Genomic DNA, 19,097 nt, shown 5'->3' on the forward strand with positions numbered 1-19,097 from the left:
CTTTTTGCAAAGTTTATTTTGTCTCTCTTGAAACTTTATTTTTCTCAATTAGACTATATTTTAAAATTATTGAATTATTATTATTTAATAAATTCTTTTTTCGATTTTTGAAAGATATGTGTGTAAAAGATTTTACTATTATTATTATTATTATTATTACACACACAAAAAGATATTTTTGACTCAGACAAAAAAACTTCCTCTTTTTTGTATATTATTCGTATATTGAAAATAAAATGTGAAAATAATTGTAGAACGGAATTTACTTCTCACTTTGAGATTTTATTTTTTTCGGTGCTTTCTTTATTTATTTATTTATTTAATAATAAATATAATTTATAATATCTTTATAATTGAAAGAATATTAAATTTCTATTTGTACTGCGAGAAAAATAAACCGTTTCTCTCTAAACTATTATCATTTTAATACAATCAGTTAATGGATTCATTAATTAGAGAATTTGTCCCAAATTAGGAAATATAATTAAGAGAGAAGAGTGTGTAATTCGCGCATAAATATAGAAATATAGTAAAACTGTATGTGCGACAAATTTGTCAAAAAAAAAACTATTTTTAGTTAATTATACGCTATAAGTAGAGCGACACTGAAGTAAAAAGTTCAATTTATACACCTTTTGCATTACATAAAATAGGGAAGATATTTATCTCGGTCGATGGTAATATTTTGAAATTGTTTAATGGCTCTTGGAAAGCTACTATTGACCTAAATGATTTCTGCACGAGCTTGTAGATATTTTATGAGCTCACAATTTCTTCGAATGTTTTACTTTTTATTGCATATGGGCAATTCCACGTGAGATTTAAGTCGACCTCTTAAAATCGGCGAAAAATATTTTTTTTCTATTCTGTATCGAAAAAAAACAGATACGTATTTTTTTATTTATGTTTAATAGTCCAAATTTTCGAGTTATGAATTTTCGAAAATTTGGACTTTTAATTGTAGACCTATATTCAGTAGCTTATAAGTCCGAAAATATTGAGTTTAGGAAAAAGTTGTCAAAAAATGAAAGTTTTAGTTTTCTTTCGACTTTTAAAAAATGTAAACAAAAAAAATTTTTTTTTAAATTTTTTATTAAAAGAAAAATTTTTTTTTTATAAACAAATTAATTTTTTTTAACTTTGGGCCGGATTTTTTTTTATTTTTTTTTATTTTCTTGTACCTTATAATATAGAGAAGATTTTCCAAAAAGTCCCGAAATGGGCCTGATGTGTTAAATGAGTTTTAAAATATTTTCAAAAATCACATGCAAGCATCACAGTGGGATTTTTTTTACATTTAACTTTTTGAAACTGTTTACAGCGTAGACCCTTTTATTTAAAACAAAGAACACTCAAATATATTAAAAATTATACGCTGTAGACAGTTTTAGAAAGTTAATTGTAAAAAAATCCCACTGTGATGCTTGCAAGTGATTTTTGAAAATATTTTAAAACTCATTTAACACATCAGGCCCATTTCGGGACTTTTTGGAAAATCTTCTCTATATTATAAGGTACAAGAAAATAAAAAAAAATAAAAAAAAATCCGGCCCAAAGTTAAAAAAAATTAATTTGTTTATAAAAAAAAATTTTTCTTTTAATAAAAAATTTAAAAAAAAATTTTTTGTTTACATTTCTTAAAAGTCGAAAGAAAACTAAAACTTTCATTCTTTGACAACTTTTTCCTAAACTCAATATTTTCGGACTTATAAGCTACTGAATATAGGTCTACAATTAAAAGTCCAAATTTTCGAAAATTTGGACAATTAAACATAAATAAAAAAATACGTATCTGTTTTTTTTTCGATACTGAATAGAAAAAAAATATTTTTGGCCGATTTTAAGAGGTCGACTTAAATCTCACGTGGAATTGCCCATATACTCCTTTTTTTTCTATATGAGACCAAACGTTCCTGCCAACTCACTTTTAACAAGTTTGCTCTTTTCAAAAAAAAAAAAAAAAAATTATACCACTTTTCTAGAATTTAAATAATATATTGTGAATCACATTATATTTTATTTCTCACTGCACTTTATTTTAAATTTTTATTTATGGTAATTATATTAGATAATTTATTTCTTTATCATCTATTTACTGTATATAAAGATAAACATTTTTTTAAATAATTGAATTCCTGTGAAATTTTGACAAGAATTTTATTAAAATTTTTAAAAATAATTGAATTTCGAAGAAGAATTTTATTATTTATAAAGATAAGTGAAATTTTGACGAGAATTTTTTTTTTGAATTTTGGAACATAATTGAAATTCTGCAAAGAATTTTTATAACTTTTGAAAATAATTGAATTTCTGGAATCATTTCTAACTTTTCCAAAATTCAATTTTATTTAGTATTTTTTACTAAAATTCTTCTATTTATTTATTTACTTCTATTTATTTACTCGAAAATTCTTCAAAATAATTCTATTAATTTCAAACATTTTTCTCAACAATTCAATTATTTTTAAAACATTTTAGATTTTATTAAAATTCCTGGAAAGAATTCAATATTATTTTCAAAATTTAAAAAAAAATTCTTCAAAAAAAAATTGAAATTATTTTCAAAAATTTAAAATTTTTTACAATAATTGAATGTCTGTGGAAATTTAATTAAGTTTTTTGAAAATAGTTGAATTTCTAACAAACATTTTATTATTTATGAAAATAATTGGATTCTTGCGAATGATTTTATTAGAATTTTTTAAAATAATGGAATTTCCAAGAAGAAATTTAATACTTTTAAAAATAATTAAATTATTGTGATGAATATTGTTATTTTTAAAAATAATTGAATTTTGCAAAGAATTTTATTAAAATACCTCAAAATAATTGAATTTTCGGGAATAATAAATTTTAGTATTTATCGACAAAAATTGAATTCAAACAAAAAAACATCACAATAAAAAATTGAATTCTTTTGAAGAATTATTTATAAAAATAATTGAATAGTTGCTAAGAATGTTATTAAAATGTTTAAAAATAATTGAATTTCTTCGAGAAATTTTAATATTTTTGAAAATAATTGAATTATTGTGGAAAAGTTTATTAAAATGTTTAAAAGTAATTGAATTTCTTCGAGAAATTTTATTATTTTTGAAAATAATTGAATTATTGTGAAAAAGTTTATTAAAATGTTAAAAAAAGAATTGAATTTCCGTGAAAAATTTTGTTATTTTTGAAAGCAAAATTTTTTTTAAAATTCTTCATAAGAATTTTATGAACATTGTTTTAAATAATTAATTTTTTCGAAATTTAATGATTATTATGAAAATTTTATTAGTTTAAAATTAAATATAATTGGATTCTTGTGGAAAACTTTATTTGTGAAAAATAACTTAATTTTCCGATTAATTAATTTAAAATATACAAATAATTAAAATTCTTCGATGAGTTTTATTATTTATGAAAATAATTAAATTCATGCTTAGAATTATTTTATCAAAAATTTATTTAAATAATTGAATTTTAATGAAAAATGTTATTATTAGTGGAAGTAATAATTGAATTATTGTAAAAAAATAAATAAATTGTATAAAATTTTGTTAAATAATTGATTTTTTCGAAATGTTTTTGAAAATGCTATTTTAAATTAATTGAATTATTTTGCGAAATTTCTTGAAAATATCTAGATATTAAAAATAATTGAATTTCGAATATTTTTTGAAAATAAAGGAAAAAATTTTACTCAAAAGAATGTTCTGTTACATTTTTATTTACGAATTTCTTTAATTGTAAAATTATTCGAAAACATCAATAACTTTTTTTTTTAAATAAATATTTAATCAATATTATTTTTCCATAGGAATTAAGAATTTCAAAAATTTCAAATTCAAATCTTTTAAAATTCACTAACTTATAAGAATAATGTTTTATAATAATTAAAGATGACCGAGTGATAAAATCATTGTTTTATATTATAAGAATATTATTTCAGTAACTTTTTCAAAATTATTTTCATCATTTCAAATTAATTATTATTTTCTACAATTTTTAATTATTTTTTATGGAAATAATTGAAAAAATTTTATTATTTATAAAAATAATTGAATTATTGCGAAGGACTTTATAGATAATTTGTTTGAATTCCTGAGAAATTTTTATTATTTATGAAAATAATTAAATGTTTGCGTACTATCTTTGGGAATTTGAAATTAATTTGAAAATAATTTAATTTTGGGGAAGAATTTTGTTTTTTTATACAAAGATAATTGGGATTTTGACTAGATTTTTTTTTTAATTTGAAAGATAATTGAATTTTATGAGAAGAATTTTATTACTCTTGAAAATAATTGAATTTCTGCAATTATTTGTAATTTTTCCAAAATTGAATTTTTTTAGTGTTTTCAACAAAAATTTGAATTAGGTACGAATTGTTTAATTCTATTATTTTTAAAATAATTAAAAAAGGAGAATCGCTCTTCCTTTGTTCCTCTCACCACTTTCATTGATAAGATCTATATATATATATAGATAAAATTCGATTAGAAATTATGAAAAAAAAAAATTAACCAGTTTTAATATTCTCGTACTATTATTATTTGTCATATTATGATAAATTATTCTCGTTCATGCAGTGATAATAAAATTTTCTAAAAATGCAAGACGTCGTTGCCCCGCGTTACGGAATTGTATAATGTTAGCTCGCGTGACAGTTTGTTCGATTGAAGTCCCCCATCGATCGTTATGCATTCTACTGGTAACGTTTACCTATGATAAGAATCAGTCTCTGGAACCCATGAATGATAGCGCGATTAATGGAAGGACAATTGCAAACATATATTATGTACATATATATAATAAATTATGTTCACATTGTGTAAATATAATATTTGATTTTTTTTCTTTTTATTATAATATAGAAATTGTCACTCCCGAGGAGGAAAAATTGTATACATGCGTTGAGGAAGAAGATCAAGAGGAGGCGAGAATCGAAAGTGATCGGGGACGGTTTTTGCCACTTCGCTCCCCATCACCAACGACAAATATGGGTTGCTGCGGCTGTGGGGATGATAAGGTAGTGCCTTCGGTAAGAGAGATTTTACAATATATCGAGAGCCTCGTAAAAAAACACTACTTTTTTTTTTTTTTTTAGAAATGAGAATATAATTATGCTATGTGATGAAAATGAAATTTTGTGTCAAATTTTAATCACGCACTGAATATAGTTTTGATTTTTGTTTACATTTAGTGGTACTGGCACAGCAATTGTTTTTTGGCACTTTCAATTTTTTTTCAATAAATTAATCAAATTAATTTCTTTATTATTTATTTATTTTTTATTTATTTTATTATTTTAATAATAAAATTTTTTTTCTTCAATAAAAAAAACTAGTTAAAAAATTTTTCTCTTTTATTTATTGTTTACTAACTACAAATATAAATATTTATTAATAATAGTCGAATGTTTGATTACATGAAGTAAATAAATTTCGAGCCATTTAAATTTGAGTTTCTGGATCGTAGGAGTAAATTATTATTTAATTTTTCTTGCCCGAAATCAAAGTCACTTATTGGTCCCACAAAATTCAATTTTTGAATTTAAAATTTAAATATTTTGAAGTGGTAATGAAAGTTTCTATATAATATGCATTCAAATATTTAAATTCAGAAGTTGAATTTTGAGTGTCCAATAAGGGACTTTGATTTCGTCCTAGGAAACTTTACACGATCCAGCGGCTCACTTTCATTTTTTTTTTTTTTGTAAATGAATAGATTTTTCATTTCAATAGTTTAATTTAAATTAATAGACTGAAAAAAAATTTATTTACTTCAAGTAATCAAACATTTGACTATTATTAATAAATATTTATATTTGTAGTTAGTAAACAATAAATAAAAGAGAAATATTTTTAAACTAATTTTTTTTATTTATAACTAGAAAATGCTATACGTGCGTCAGCGCACAAACCTCGTTATTCAATTTTTTATTATTAATAAATTCAAATTACAAATTTTTTTATTTTTAAATATCAATTTCAATTTTTGAATAATTGCAGATTTGGAAATTCAAAAAAATTCACTTATTAACTAATTAACTAATTTATTTAATAATTAATTAGTTAGTTATTATTTTCAACAATTTGAAAAACATTCTTCGTAAGAATTCAATTATTTTTGAAAATTTAAATAAAATTCTACTCAAGAATGCAACTATTTTTAAAAAATAAAAAAATTTCTCCCTGGAATTCAATTATTTTTGGAAAATTTTAATAAAAAATGTTTCAAGGGTTCAATTATTTTCATAAACATTTTAATAAAATTCCTGGAAAGAATTCAATATTATATTCAAAAAATTTTTAATAAAAGATTCTCCAAACAAAAATGAAAATTATGTTTTGAAAATTTAAATAAAATTCTACTCAAGAATGCAATTATTTTTCAAAAAAAATAATAAAATTTCTCGCTGGAATTCAATTATTTTTGGAAACTTTTAATAAAATACGTTGCAAGGATTCAATTATTTTTATAAATATAATAAAATTCTTTAAAATAATTTTAATAATTTCAAAAATTGTTCACAAGAATTCATAATTATTTTTAAAACAATTTTAATATAATTTCTGAAGAGGATTCACTTATTTTCAAAATTTTTTATAAAAAACTTCTTCAAACAAATTAAATTTTTTTTTCAAAAGTAGTAACATTTTGTGCTAAAATTCAATTATTTTCATAAAAAATAAAATTCTTTCCTAAAATTCAATTATTTTCATTAATTTAATAGAATTCTATACAAGAATTAAATTTTATTTCATAGATTTGAAAATTATAAAATTTACAACATTGAGAATGTTTTCTAAACAAAAATTCAATTATTTTTGAAAATTTTAATAGAATTATTTTCGTAAGTAATAAAATTCTTCAAAATAATTTTAATACTTTCAAAAATTTTTCACAAGAATTCATAATTATTTTTAAAACAATTTTAATAAAATTTCTGAAAAGAATTAAATTATTTTTAAAACTTTCAATACAAAATTCTTTAAATGAATTAAAATTTTTTTTCAAAATTTTAATAAAATTCTTCTCAAGAATTCAATTATTTTCAAAAGTAATAAAATTTTGTGCTGGAATTTAATTATTTTTGAAAATTTAAATAATATTCTTTGCAAGAATTCAATTATTTTCATAAATAATAAAATTCTTTACAAGAATTCAATTATTTTCATAAATAATAAAATTATTCTCGAAAATTCAATTATTTTCAAAATTTTGAGGAAAAAAAAATTGTAAAAAAAAATTGTAAGGTAAATAAAAATGAATTCATTCGGACCAAATGTTATTGTATATTTTTTTCTTTTTTTTTTCTCCAACGTTTCGAAATCTTAACGATTTCCTCTTCAGGAAGTCAAAATAAATCAGTGATATAGTTTACATCATCTGATTTATTTCGACTTCCTGAAGAGGAAATCGTTAAGATTTCGAGACTTTGGAGAAAAAAAAAGAAAAAAATATACAAAAAATATACAATAACATTTGGTCTGAATGAATTCGTTTTTATTTATCTGACAACTAACTGCTCGGACGTAAAAGATTGATCATTAATAATTTATTAAAATTCTTCAACAGAATAAATAATAAAAGAAATTTTTAATTTTTCTTTTAATAATAAAAGAAATTCAATTATTTTCATTAATTTAATAAAATTCTAATCGAAGAATTACATATTATCACAAAACTTATTCTCTAAATCTGAATTAGTAAATTAGTAAAATTTTGAACTGATTAGAACATAAAGGATATGGAATTTCTAAAAATGAATTTTTTTAATACATAAAACTTATTTTTTTATATTCTTTGTTCATAAATATTATAGTATTATTTTAAAAATAAATGTATATTATTATGTATTCTGTGTAATGAGAGGAAGGAACAAAACTCGAAATATTTAAAATCTCTCTATCGAGATGTAAAATTATTTAATGGAAAAAACTAAAAATCACTTCATTCATAAAATCTAAAGGGTAAAAATGACAATAAAATATTACATTTCGAGAAAGATTTTTTTTTTTTGCTCATCTATATAATTATTGAAAATATTTTATTGATCGTTTTTTCTATCAATTATATTTATCTTATTTTATATCACGACTGAATTCTTGTTCTTTTATTTAGAAATGGTTAATTAGAATTTAACAAAAAATTGCATTATGTTTATAATAATTTATTATTTATAATTATAGTTGTTTATTATTTATTCACAAGTATTTGCTAATTATTTATAATTGTTTACTTCTTATTTCTTTACAAGTATTTACTAATTATTTATAACTATTTACTTCTTATTTATTTACAATAATTACTAATTATTTATTTATAATTATTTACTATACTTTTTTTGAACAACTACATTTATTACTTATTTATTTATTTAATTATTCATTCATTCATTTATTTATTTAAAGTTTATGAACAAAAGCCCTGTAGATCGTTGGATATTTAGAAAGTAATTTGTTTGTTTCAAATTTGTAAAAATTGTTACTCTGGAATTTTTTTATTAATTTTTTTGCCTTACATTTAATTGAATTTTTGCAGTCGCCCGATGATGAGGAAAATTCTGATGATGTCAATCAAGTTTTTTCCAATGACCGTTCCTGTACTGACATATTGGCATTAATCATCTTCATTATCGTTTTATGTGCCTTTGTAAGTTTTCTCTTCTTGTTTTTCTCTATCTACTCTTTTTAGCTCTTTAATTTTCTTAGCATTTTTCTTATTTTTACGAAGACTAAAATTGAATAAAAAATTATAATAATTACATTTTCTTATTTTTATGAAGATTAGAATTGAATAAAAAATTATAATTTCTTATTATGTCTAGTTGTGCGGTTGTATTTATATGCTATTAATAATTGTCATCAGAATTTATATTGAGTATATCGCTAATTACGCTATAATTATCCTAATTTAAAAATAATTATTTTATGAATTAATTTAAATGTACATAATAATTTCATGAAATTATTTTCTGAGTTAATTTAAATGTAGCAATTTAAAAAATTTTTTTTTTTAAATAATCATAAGAAATTATTGATTATAATATTGTTTTTTTCTAACAGGGATATTTTATGAGTGCCGCAGCAAAAAAAGGTGACATCCACAGAGTTATCAATGGTTATGATGACTGCGCCAATATTTGCGGGAGAATTACTGCCAAGGAAATTAATCCGGAATTTAGATGCAAGGGGGCTGACATGAAGAATAAGCCGTAAATATTTATTTATTCCACTAATGATTATTTCAAAACTTTTTTATTGTTTTACTCTTTTTTCAAAATTTTTCCCCCATATTTTTTTTATTTCATTCTAGCATATATAGAATATTTTAATAATTTAAATAAGAAACTAATTTTTTCATGCTATAATGATTTTAATATTTAATTATAATTTAAAATTTGAAGTAAAATTCATTTTTTAATTAATTTTTATAAAAAAATTTCTCGAGAATTCAATTATTTAAATACAAAAATAAATAATTTATTAAATATATGAATATTTCTTAAAATTGAATTTCTATAAAGAAATTTATAATATTTTTTAAAATAATTGAATTCTTTCGAGGAATTTTAAAAACATTTTAAGAATAAATGCAATTTTTTATCATTTTATTTAAAATTGTATAAAAAATAATTGAAATTCTACAATAAGTTTTGTTATTTATAAAAATAATTTCATTCTTGCAACGAATTTTATTTAAAATTTTTAAAGAATTGAATTCCTGTGAAGAATTTTATTTGTGAAAATAATTGAATTCTGGAAAAAAATATTATTATTTATGACATTAATTAATTTCTTGTAAAGAATTTTATTAAATTTTTTTAAAAAAAATTCAATTTCTCAGAATTTTTTAAAACTTTTTGAAAATAATTAAATTCCATTGAGAAATTTCATTAAAAAATTGAAAATAATTTAAATCTCACGAAGAATTTTATTAATTTTTTTTTTTAAATAATTGAAATCTTGTGAAAAGTTTAATTTTTGAAATGAATTTAATTCTTGGGAAGAATTTGACTAAAATTTCTTAAATAATATTTAAATTGCTTATTTTAGGAAAATAATTGAATTTTGTTTCGAAGATTTTTACAAATATTTTTGACAATAATTATAATTCCTAGGAAGAATGTTATATTTTACGAAAATAATTGTATTCTATGATCAATTTTATTATAATTTTTAAAATTTATAAAGCATTTTATCAAAATTTTTAAAAATAATGAAATTCTCGAGAAAAATTTTATTATTTATGAAAATAATTGATTTCTTGCGAAGAATTATGTTCAAATTTTTTTTCAAATAATTGAATTCCCATAAAAAATGTATCATTTGTGAAAATAACTAAATTCTTTAGAAGAATTGTATTGAAAATAATTGAATTAAATAGGAAAATTTTATTAAAATTGCAATTTTATTAACTAAATCTTGTAAAGAATTTTATTTAAATTTTTCGAAATAATTGAATTTTTTAGAACTATTTTTGTCAATTCTCTGAATATATTTAAATTGTTTCGAGAAACTTGATTAAAAAATTAAAAATAATTGAATTGGTTCGAAGAAATTTATAAAAAATTGGTAAGTAATTGAATTCCTGTGAAATTTTTATTAAATTTTTGTTTAAATAATTGAATTCTTTTGGAAAATTTTATTAAAATAGTAGATATTAAAAATAATTGAATTGAGAAAAGTTTTTGAAAATAATTGAAATTTTGCCAAGAATTTTATTAAATTTTTTGAAAATAATTGAATTTCGAAGAAAAATTGGATTATTTATAAAAATAATTGAAATTTTGACGAGAATTTTTATAAATTTTTGAACATAATTGAATTTATTTTTTGAAACTCAGAAGAAATAATTATTTTTCTAATTATCTATAATTACTTTATTTTCAAGGTACCTTCTTGTTAATGTTGGAGCTGATGGAGTGAAATCGAGAACATGTGTAACGAACTGTACCAATTCACCAGATTAGTAAGTGTTGTTTAATGAAAAATTAATTAGACTTAAGTTTTAAATATCACTCAATTGCTAATAAACTTATTGAGGTTTGAATGATTTCGTAGAAGAGGAATTTTCTTTTCTTTTTTTTTGGTAAATTATTGATCGTAAAATTTATTGTTTCATATTCTTCTTTCTACTGGAGAATAAATTTTTTTTATTATTAACTACTTACAGCAGTTAATTGACAATAATTATTAACTAATAAATAAGTCAAGTAATTGATAATAAAATATTGCGATAAATTAAAAAAAAAGTTAATTTGAAATTACATAAAAGATAAAAATAATAATATTGTTAACTATCGATAATATTATTAACTTATTAATTTATTAACTTTCAACTATTTGAAATTTTGAATATATTGTTAATAAAAAAAAAATCAATTTGGATTATTTTTTTTTAAATTTAAATTAAAATTTGTTTTATTAAAAATTTTTTAAATTAAAAATAAGTTATTTTAGAATAGAGAAATAAAATTTTTTAATTTATTAATTTCTTCAAATTTCAGTGTGACTTTCCTAAATCGTTGTGTACCGAGAAAAGTCACCGATTCTGCAGGATCTCTTATAAAGTCGCTGGGATTAAAAGACTTTTTTCATGTAAGCCAGAAATATTTGCTATGTTAAAAATTAATTGTAAAAAATCCCTTTTATTTATTTCTGGCATGGAATATTTTTAATAATTTAATTGGAAAAATTTTTTCTTTATAGGAAGCAACACGTGATCTTTCACAAGCATGGCGGGAATTAGTTTATCTTCTTCTAATAGCTTTAGGTAATTATGTTAAATTAAAAATTATAATTTTGTATTTATTTATTGAATTTTTTTATAATGCGAGAAAAAAATTTTTTTCAGCTATTTCTCTGATTATTTTGATTGCCTTTCGATATATGGTTCAATATGTCATTTACATTGTTCTTTCTGGCGCCGTCGTCGTTTGTATTGGTGGAACTACATACCTTTGGTAATTTAATTTATAATTTAATTTATTATTTATTTATTTATTTATTGTTATTATATTTCAGTATTCGAATCAAATAATTATTAATATTTATTGATAATTATTATCAAAGAATTTTTATTGAGTCAATTAAATTAATTGACTCAATAAAAAATATTTGATACAAAGAAATATTAATATTGTTAATTTTATTTAATTACTTGTAACTTGTAAGTAATCATAGTTTTCCTAAGGATATCAAATTGAGACAAAAAACGAATCAAAACGTTGCTTCGCAACATTTTTGATTCGTTTTTTATCTCAATTTGATATCCTTAGGAAAACTGTGATCGTTTATTTGAATTAAATAAATTTTTCTTGTATAATGAAATAATTTATTTCTATAACAAAAAAAAAAATGCAAAAAATAAACATTAAACACTGAACTACTTAAATTTATTCGTATAATTATGAAGTGAATTGTAATGATCTGTGATTTTCAGGTTGGCTTGGTATCAAGAGAAGAAGGCGGTTGATAGGCATTTAATCCATGAAGATGACGCGAGCACTACCGATTATTTCGTATATGCGATAATAATGTCTGTAGTTACAGTAAGTTAAATTGCCTCTAATATATGGCAATTTCAATTTGTGATTATCCTCGGCTTAAATAGTAACTTATTATCTTCTAGGTCATCACTATTCTCGTTGTTCTTGTAATGCGAAAGAGAATTGCACTTGTGGTCCAACTTTTTCGAGAAGCTGGAAAAGCAGTTTATTCCATGCCCGCCTTATTATTACAACCAATTTATGTACGTGAATTTTTATTTCCTATCATTCTAATTAATTGTCGAAAGTACTCTTAATTTATTCTCTTATAGTTCATCTATTTGGAATATTGCTATCTTTATGCTGGAAAAAAAAATTTATTTATTGTTGCAAATAATTACTTTTGTTGATACAAATAAATAGTTATTTGTATAAATACTTTCTCGATTCAAAACAAATATTTTTACTGTGCAAATAAATATTATATTTGTACAAAAAAAAAAAAAAAAAATATTTGCTTGCAATGAAAAACATTTGATTGAACCGAGAAAATATTTAAAAAATTTATATTTTGTATCAAAAAAATAATTATTTGCATTGAAAAAATATTTATTTGCAAAGAAAAAATATTTGCTTGCACTGAAAAAATATTTTATTGAATCAAGGAAATATTTATACAAATAGAAATTAATGTGCATCGAAAAAATAATTATTTGCATCAACAATAATTGTTTGCATCAAGAAAGTATTTACACAAATTAATAGAAATTTATTTGTATCGAAAAAATAATTACATATTTGCATTTGAAAATACTATTTCGATAGAAACAAATAGTTTTTCGATCCAGGTAAATATTTATTTCTGTCAAAATAATATTTCTCCATAATTTCCAATAATTCAATTTTGTGATTAAAATTTATTAATTAGGATAAATTTATTATTTACAGACATATTTATTGGTTCTGTTGAGTGTCATTGCCTGGGTTTATTGTATGATTTTAATAGAGAGTGCTGGCGATCTCTATAATAACACTAAAAAAAATCACCTCCATTATAAAAAAGATATAATCATCAAAGTAAGTTGGACTGAGGAAAATGATGACAAATTTAAATTTAATTAACAATGACTTAATTGAAATATTTTTTAACAGATTACCAGATGGTATAATATATTCATTTTCTTCGTGATTTGTGAATTTTATTTGGGATGTCAACATATGGTTGTTGCTGGTTCAGTTGCCCGTTGGTTCTTCACCAGGTTTGTCGCATTTCAGAAAATAAATTTGACTATTAATCTATTTTTCACAATAACGTCTAAATTCAATTAATAAATTGCTGTATTTTTTCTTATTTGGAAAATTAGGGGAGAAATTAAATGAAAATAAAAAATTGCAATATAAATAATATTTTTCACAGGGACAAGAAACAATTGTCATTACCAGTGGCGAGAAGTACAACAACATTAATTCGTTTTCATCTTGGAACTGTGTCATTTGGCGCTATGATAATTGGAATCGTCAGATTATTGAGAGCAATGTTGGCGTCAGTGCAAAAAAAACTTAAAAAGTTTGACAACGATTGCGCCAAAGGTGTCTTATGGTGTTGTCATTGCTGTTTATGGTGTTTCGAATGCGCTTTGAAATTTCTCACCAGAAATGCCTATATTGAAACAGGTACAAAAATTTATTTTATCAATTAATTAATATATTAATGTACTAATTAAATTATTGAATTAATTTTTCATATAGCTATTAATTAAATTATTGAATTTTTAAATTAATTATTAATTTAGTCAAATAATTATTAAATGATTCAACTATTTGTAAATTATTCAATTCTTATATTCAATTATTTATTAAATTTTTGAATTATTCAATTCATTATTAATTTATTCAATTATTTAATTAATTATCCCTTTATTTAGTGAATTGAGTTTATTAATTCAATAATTTATTCGATTTTTAATTAATTTTTTATTTATTTACTCAATTATTAAATTAATTATTTCTTTATTCAGTTAACTACTGAGTTATTGAACTCAATATCAAATTACTCAATTAATTATTTATTAATTAGTTTATTAAGTTAAAGAAAATGGAAATGACACATTTTTTTAGCAATTTATGGATGCAGTTTTTGTACCGGAGGAAGAAAAGCTTTTCAAGCATTGTCTAGTAACATTCTTCGCGTGGCTGCTATAAATAGTGTCGGCGATTTTGTTCTTTTCTTAGGAAAAGTTCTCGTTGTCGCACTTACTGTCGTCGCAGGAATTTATTTAATGCAGGTAATTGCATTTTAAGGACAAACATTTTTTCTAATCCATTGAATTTTATTAAATTTAATTTTTTAATTTCTCTTTAGAAAAAACCAAATCTTCAACATCCTTGGGTACCAATTTTAATTGCAGGAATTTTCGCATACGTAATTGCGCACGTTTTCATCTCAATTTACGAGGTTTGTCTTACATTTAATTTATTCATTGTTTTTTTTAATTATTTCAATTATAATTATTATTATTTTTACAAAAAAAAAATTAAAATGTAAATTTTTTATTATTTTTTGCAATAGATGGTGATTGATACTATTTTCATTTGCTTCTGTGAAGATTGCGCCAAGAATGATGGAATTAACCGTCCCTATTATATGAGCCGTGGTTTAATGGTAAAAAAAAATAAATATTTTCAATTTTTCTTAAAAAAAATTATTATAGGAATTAAATTGATTTTTTTGATTTTTTAGGAATTCGTTGAGAACAGTAAAAAGGCATTGAAAGTTTTGGAAGAACGACAAGCATCTACCTCGTAAATAAAAAAATTTTTGCAAAACAAAAAAATTTGCAAATAATTTCAGACATTTTTTCTATACATTATGATAAAAATTCTATTTACAAAGAATTTATATATAAAGAAAAATTTCCTTTAAGATTCATTTGGACAAAACAATTTTCTATATTTAAATTTTCTATATATAATAAGAAAATTTGAATGATCAGTATTTTTGTTAAAAATTAAATTTTAACATATTTTTCCAGCTCCATATTCAAAAAGTTAAAAAATGGAGTTTCTTAAAAAAATAGATTTATTTATTTCTAATAAGATTTCTAGTAGGGTGGTTGTTGCCTCAGCAAAGAAAACAAAATTCGTTAATTCACTTTTGAAATTTCATCCGAAGTGAAAATATTTTTTTAGTGAATTTTTCTGACTTTTTTTTCTTTTTTAATAAACCACCCTAATGGCCTAGATTTTTCAATAATAGTTTTTGAAAAATAATGTTCAGATTTCGATCTATAAAATCTGTTCGAAAACAAAAGGATTATTTACATACAGAAAATGGAGAAAAAAAAAGTCACTTGAAAGAAAACATTTTTAAAATGCTTTTTCTTGTTGCAAAGACTGCTTCGAAGCTCGACTGATTTTTCAGCTTTTTAACTATTGTTATACAATAAGAAATATTAAAAAAAATGTTGCATGAGTGATAAAGATGAATATTTCCATTTGTTGATAGAGAAATTCATTCAATTTTTTAAATTTGAGAACGTAAATTTAAAATCATTTAAAAAATACGAAATATTACGAAATATTAAGAGAATAATTAAAAATTATGGTCTATATTATAGACTCGTCAATCTTAAATAAATAAATAAATAAATAAATAAATAAAAGGAATAATTTTAAAATAATTACGAAAATAAAGAAATGGAAATGTTTAATCCCAGAGTAATTGAAAAATAAAAATTGTTATTCCGTTCAATATTGAATCAAAATTTTTACGATAGATTTAAGTTTTTTTTTGTAACAATTAGCAACGAGGTATGATGAATTTTCGCATTCATATAATTATATATTAATGTGTGATATAGAAGCAGTGTTTTGCTTCCTATTTCTGCATTCTTATTTTATTGACACGCACATAAATATTTTTCTACGTCATATTATATAATTGTAATAATTATTTCAGTAATAATATATAAAAAAAATTTTAATCTTCCAAATTTTTTTCGGTTTACTTTATACGAAATTAGCCGAATTAAATCCATTCTGAAATATTTTAAATCGTAACGAAAATTGGACAAACAGATTTTAAATCCAGTCGAAATCGAAATAAAATTTTCTAACCAAAATTAGATTTAATATATTTAAATTAATAAAATATATTGATAAAAAATATAGATTTTTGTTGAAAAATAATTGAATAAAAAACATTTTGTCCAAGTTTTCAATTAAGAATTAACAAAAAAAATTAATTAAAAATAATAGTTTTAAAAAATAACTATCACTAACTAAAAAAATTATTTAATGGTATTTAATAACAAAAAAAAAATTAATTTAATGGTACCACTAAAAGAATATTAACTGCTCATCAATTTTAAATATTTATTTATATATTTAAATATTTATACTTGCCGGCAAGCAGTATTTTAATTAGACGAACCACTTGGTTTTTAATACAATAAGTCAAGAACGTAAATTCATCGCAGGAATTGCAAGGCTTTTTGGCTCGTTAGCTGCACGTTTTTTTTTCTACAAATAACAATATATTTGTTGTTCCTCATCACCCCCAATGAAATACTTTAATAATGTAAAGTCCCTTGCGAATTCAATAAAAAACCAATCACAAATAACAATTCGATGACCATTTTTACACGGTCTTTTCATTGTGATTGGTTCGACAATTTTTTATTTCTTGATATCTTATATCAAATTCAATTTTTTTTTTCGCTTCTTTATAATGGGTACAATACGTTTTTATATGTCAGTAACGCGGTCATATACAAAATTCACTATTTTTCCTACTTTTGTTACATTTGTGCAAATGATTCTATAAATTAATAAATCAAAAAAAAAGAAAGAAGAGGGGAGAAATAATTGATAATATTAGAAAAGTGAAATACAATAAAAAAAAAATTAATAGTAAAAAAATCAAAATAAAATGATCACAATTATTTGGATATAATAATGGCACCATATTTTTTTTTCTTTAGTACTTCCAGTTGATTTAAATTAGGCCACACTTTTAGTCGAATGACAATAATAAAATTTCGACAAGAAATGAAAACGAAGTACTTTAATATCTAGTTTTTTTTATAGATTTTTTATAATTCTATTTTTACAATTACTGTATCGAGAAAAGGATTTTTTTTCAAGAGTCCCACTAAATATTTTTCGGTTAATTTTTATATTTTATTTCGCGAGTGTAAAGAATTGTGTTTTAATTATAATACTTTGTTTTTTTTTGACAAATCAACCTTTTCGGACTCTAATTTTCATTTTTGAGCCGAAAGGAAATACTGTTTGAAAATAGGAAAACCCTTAGACGCATAAATTTTCGACGTTCAATTATAAAAATAAAATTGCAGTAAATTATAATTAGAATTGTAAATTAAAATTATTAATTAGAATGATAATTTATTACAATTTTAAATCATAATTACAGGCATCGCACTACTATTTACTACTCTTTTTTTTTACATTTGTGCCACTAAAAGATACTTTTTTCTTTTTCTCTTTTTTTTGAGAATTTACTACTTTAAATTCGCTAATAGTTAAAATAAAAAAATTATTCTTATCAATTTTGATAAAATTCTTTGAAACAATTCAATTATTTTTAAAAACTATTCGAAATTTAATTATTTACAATATCTACTATTTTAATAAAATTTCCACGAAAAAATCAATTGTTTAAAAAAATTTTTGATAAAATTCTTTGCAAACATTCAATTATTTTCATAAATATTAAAATTTTTACAAGAATTCAATTATTTAAAATGGAATTTCTATTAAAATTTTCGAGAAAAAGCAATATTTAAAAAAAAAAATTTGGTAAAATTCTTTGCAAACATTCTTGAAACAAATTTATTTATAAAAATTTATTTATTTTAAATGCAATTTTTATTAAATTTCTCAAAAAAATTTAATTATTCTCACATATAATAAAATTCATGGAAAGAATGTATTTGTTATTTCAATTTTAATACAATTTTTCAAGAAAATTTTATTTATTTCAAAAATGTTTATAAAATTTTTCTTAAGAATTAAATTATTTTTAAAAACAATTTTAATTAAATTCCTGGAAATAATGCAATTATGTAGAAGTTTTTCAATAAAGAATTGTTAGAAAATTTTTTATTTATTTTAGAAAAATTTTTAATTAATTTAATTAATAATTTAATTAATTCTTCGCAAGAAGTCAATTATTTTCTAAAATAATAAAATTCTTTCCTGGAATTCAATTATTTGAAAAAATTTTAATAAAATTCTTCGCAAAAACTCAATTATTTTCATAAATAATATAATTCTTTAGTGGAATTCAATTATTTAAAAAAATTTTAATAAAATTCGTTCTAAGAATTGAATTATTTTCATAATTAATCAAATTCTACACTGGAATTTAATTATTTAAACAAATTTTAATAAAATTCGTTTCAAGAATTGAATTATTTTCATAAATAATCAAATTCTTTGCTGGAATTCAATTATTTTTAAATATTTGAATAAAATTCTTCGCAAGAATTAAATTATTTTCATAAATAATCAAATTCTTTGCTGGAATTCAATTATTTTTAAAAATATTAATAAAATTCTTCGCAAGAATTCAATTATTTTTAAAAATTTTAAT

General features: G+C 20.8%; 1 protein-coding gene across 5 annotated transcripts in view; it reads left to right on the forward strand.

Moving 5' to 3' along the window:
- Positions 1-15,307, forward strand: part of LOC122505024 (choline transporter-like protein 1) — a 34,371-nt gene extending 19,064 nt beyond the window's left edge. For 4 of the 5 annotated variants that reach the window (XM_043616434.1, XM_043616436.1, XM_043616435.1 and 1 more), the window contains exons 2-17: positions 4,860-5,026; positions 8,533-8,643; positions 9,057-9,205; positions 10,885-10,962; positions 11,501-11,591; positions 11,703-11,766; positions 11,848-11,956; positions 12,436-12,544; positions 12,625-12,744; positions 13,430-13,558; positions 13,634-13,740; positions 13,899-14,155; positions 14,600-14,766; positions 14,844-14,936; positions 15,051-15,143; positions 15,222-15,307. In XM_043616434.1, coding sequence (XP_043472369.1) covers positions 4,985-5,026; positions 8,533-8,643; positions 9,057-9,205; positions 10,885-10,962; positions 11,501-11,591; positions 11,703-11,766; positions 11,848-11,956; positions 12,436-12,544; positions 12,625-12,744; positions 13,430-13,558; positions 13,634-13,740; positions 13,899-14,155; positions 14,600-14,766; positions 14,844-14,936; positions 15,051-15,143; positions 15,222-15,287 — 1,785 coding nt within the window. In that variant the 5' untranslated portion in view covers positions 4,860-4,984 and the 3' untranslated portion in view covers positions 15,288-15,307. The remainder of the gene's footprint in view (positions 1-4,859; positions 5,027-8,532; positions 8,644-9,056; positions 9,206-10,884; positions 10,963-11,500; positions 11,592-11,702; positions 11,767-11,847; positions 11,957-12,435; positions 12,545-12,624; positions 12,745-13,429; positions 13,559-13,633; positions 13,741-13,898; positions 14,156-14,599; positions 14,767-14,843; positions 14,937-15,050; positions 15,144-15,221) is intronic. The other variant, XM_043616433.1, reaches the window with a different exon arrangement.
- Positions 15,308-19,097: the final 3,790 nt, after the last annotated feature.

The sequence above is a fragment of the Leptopilina heterotoma genome, unplaced genomic scaffold, assembly GCF_015476425.1.
Source record: "Leptopilina heterotoma isolate Lh14 unplaced genomic scaffold, ASM1547642v1 Lhet_33, whole genome shotgun sequence".
Classification (NCBI taxonomy): domain Eukaryota; kingdom Metazoa; phylum Arthropoda; class Insecta; order Hymenoptera; family Figitidae; genus Leptopilina; species Leptopilina heterotoma.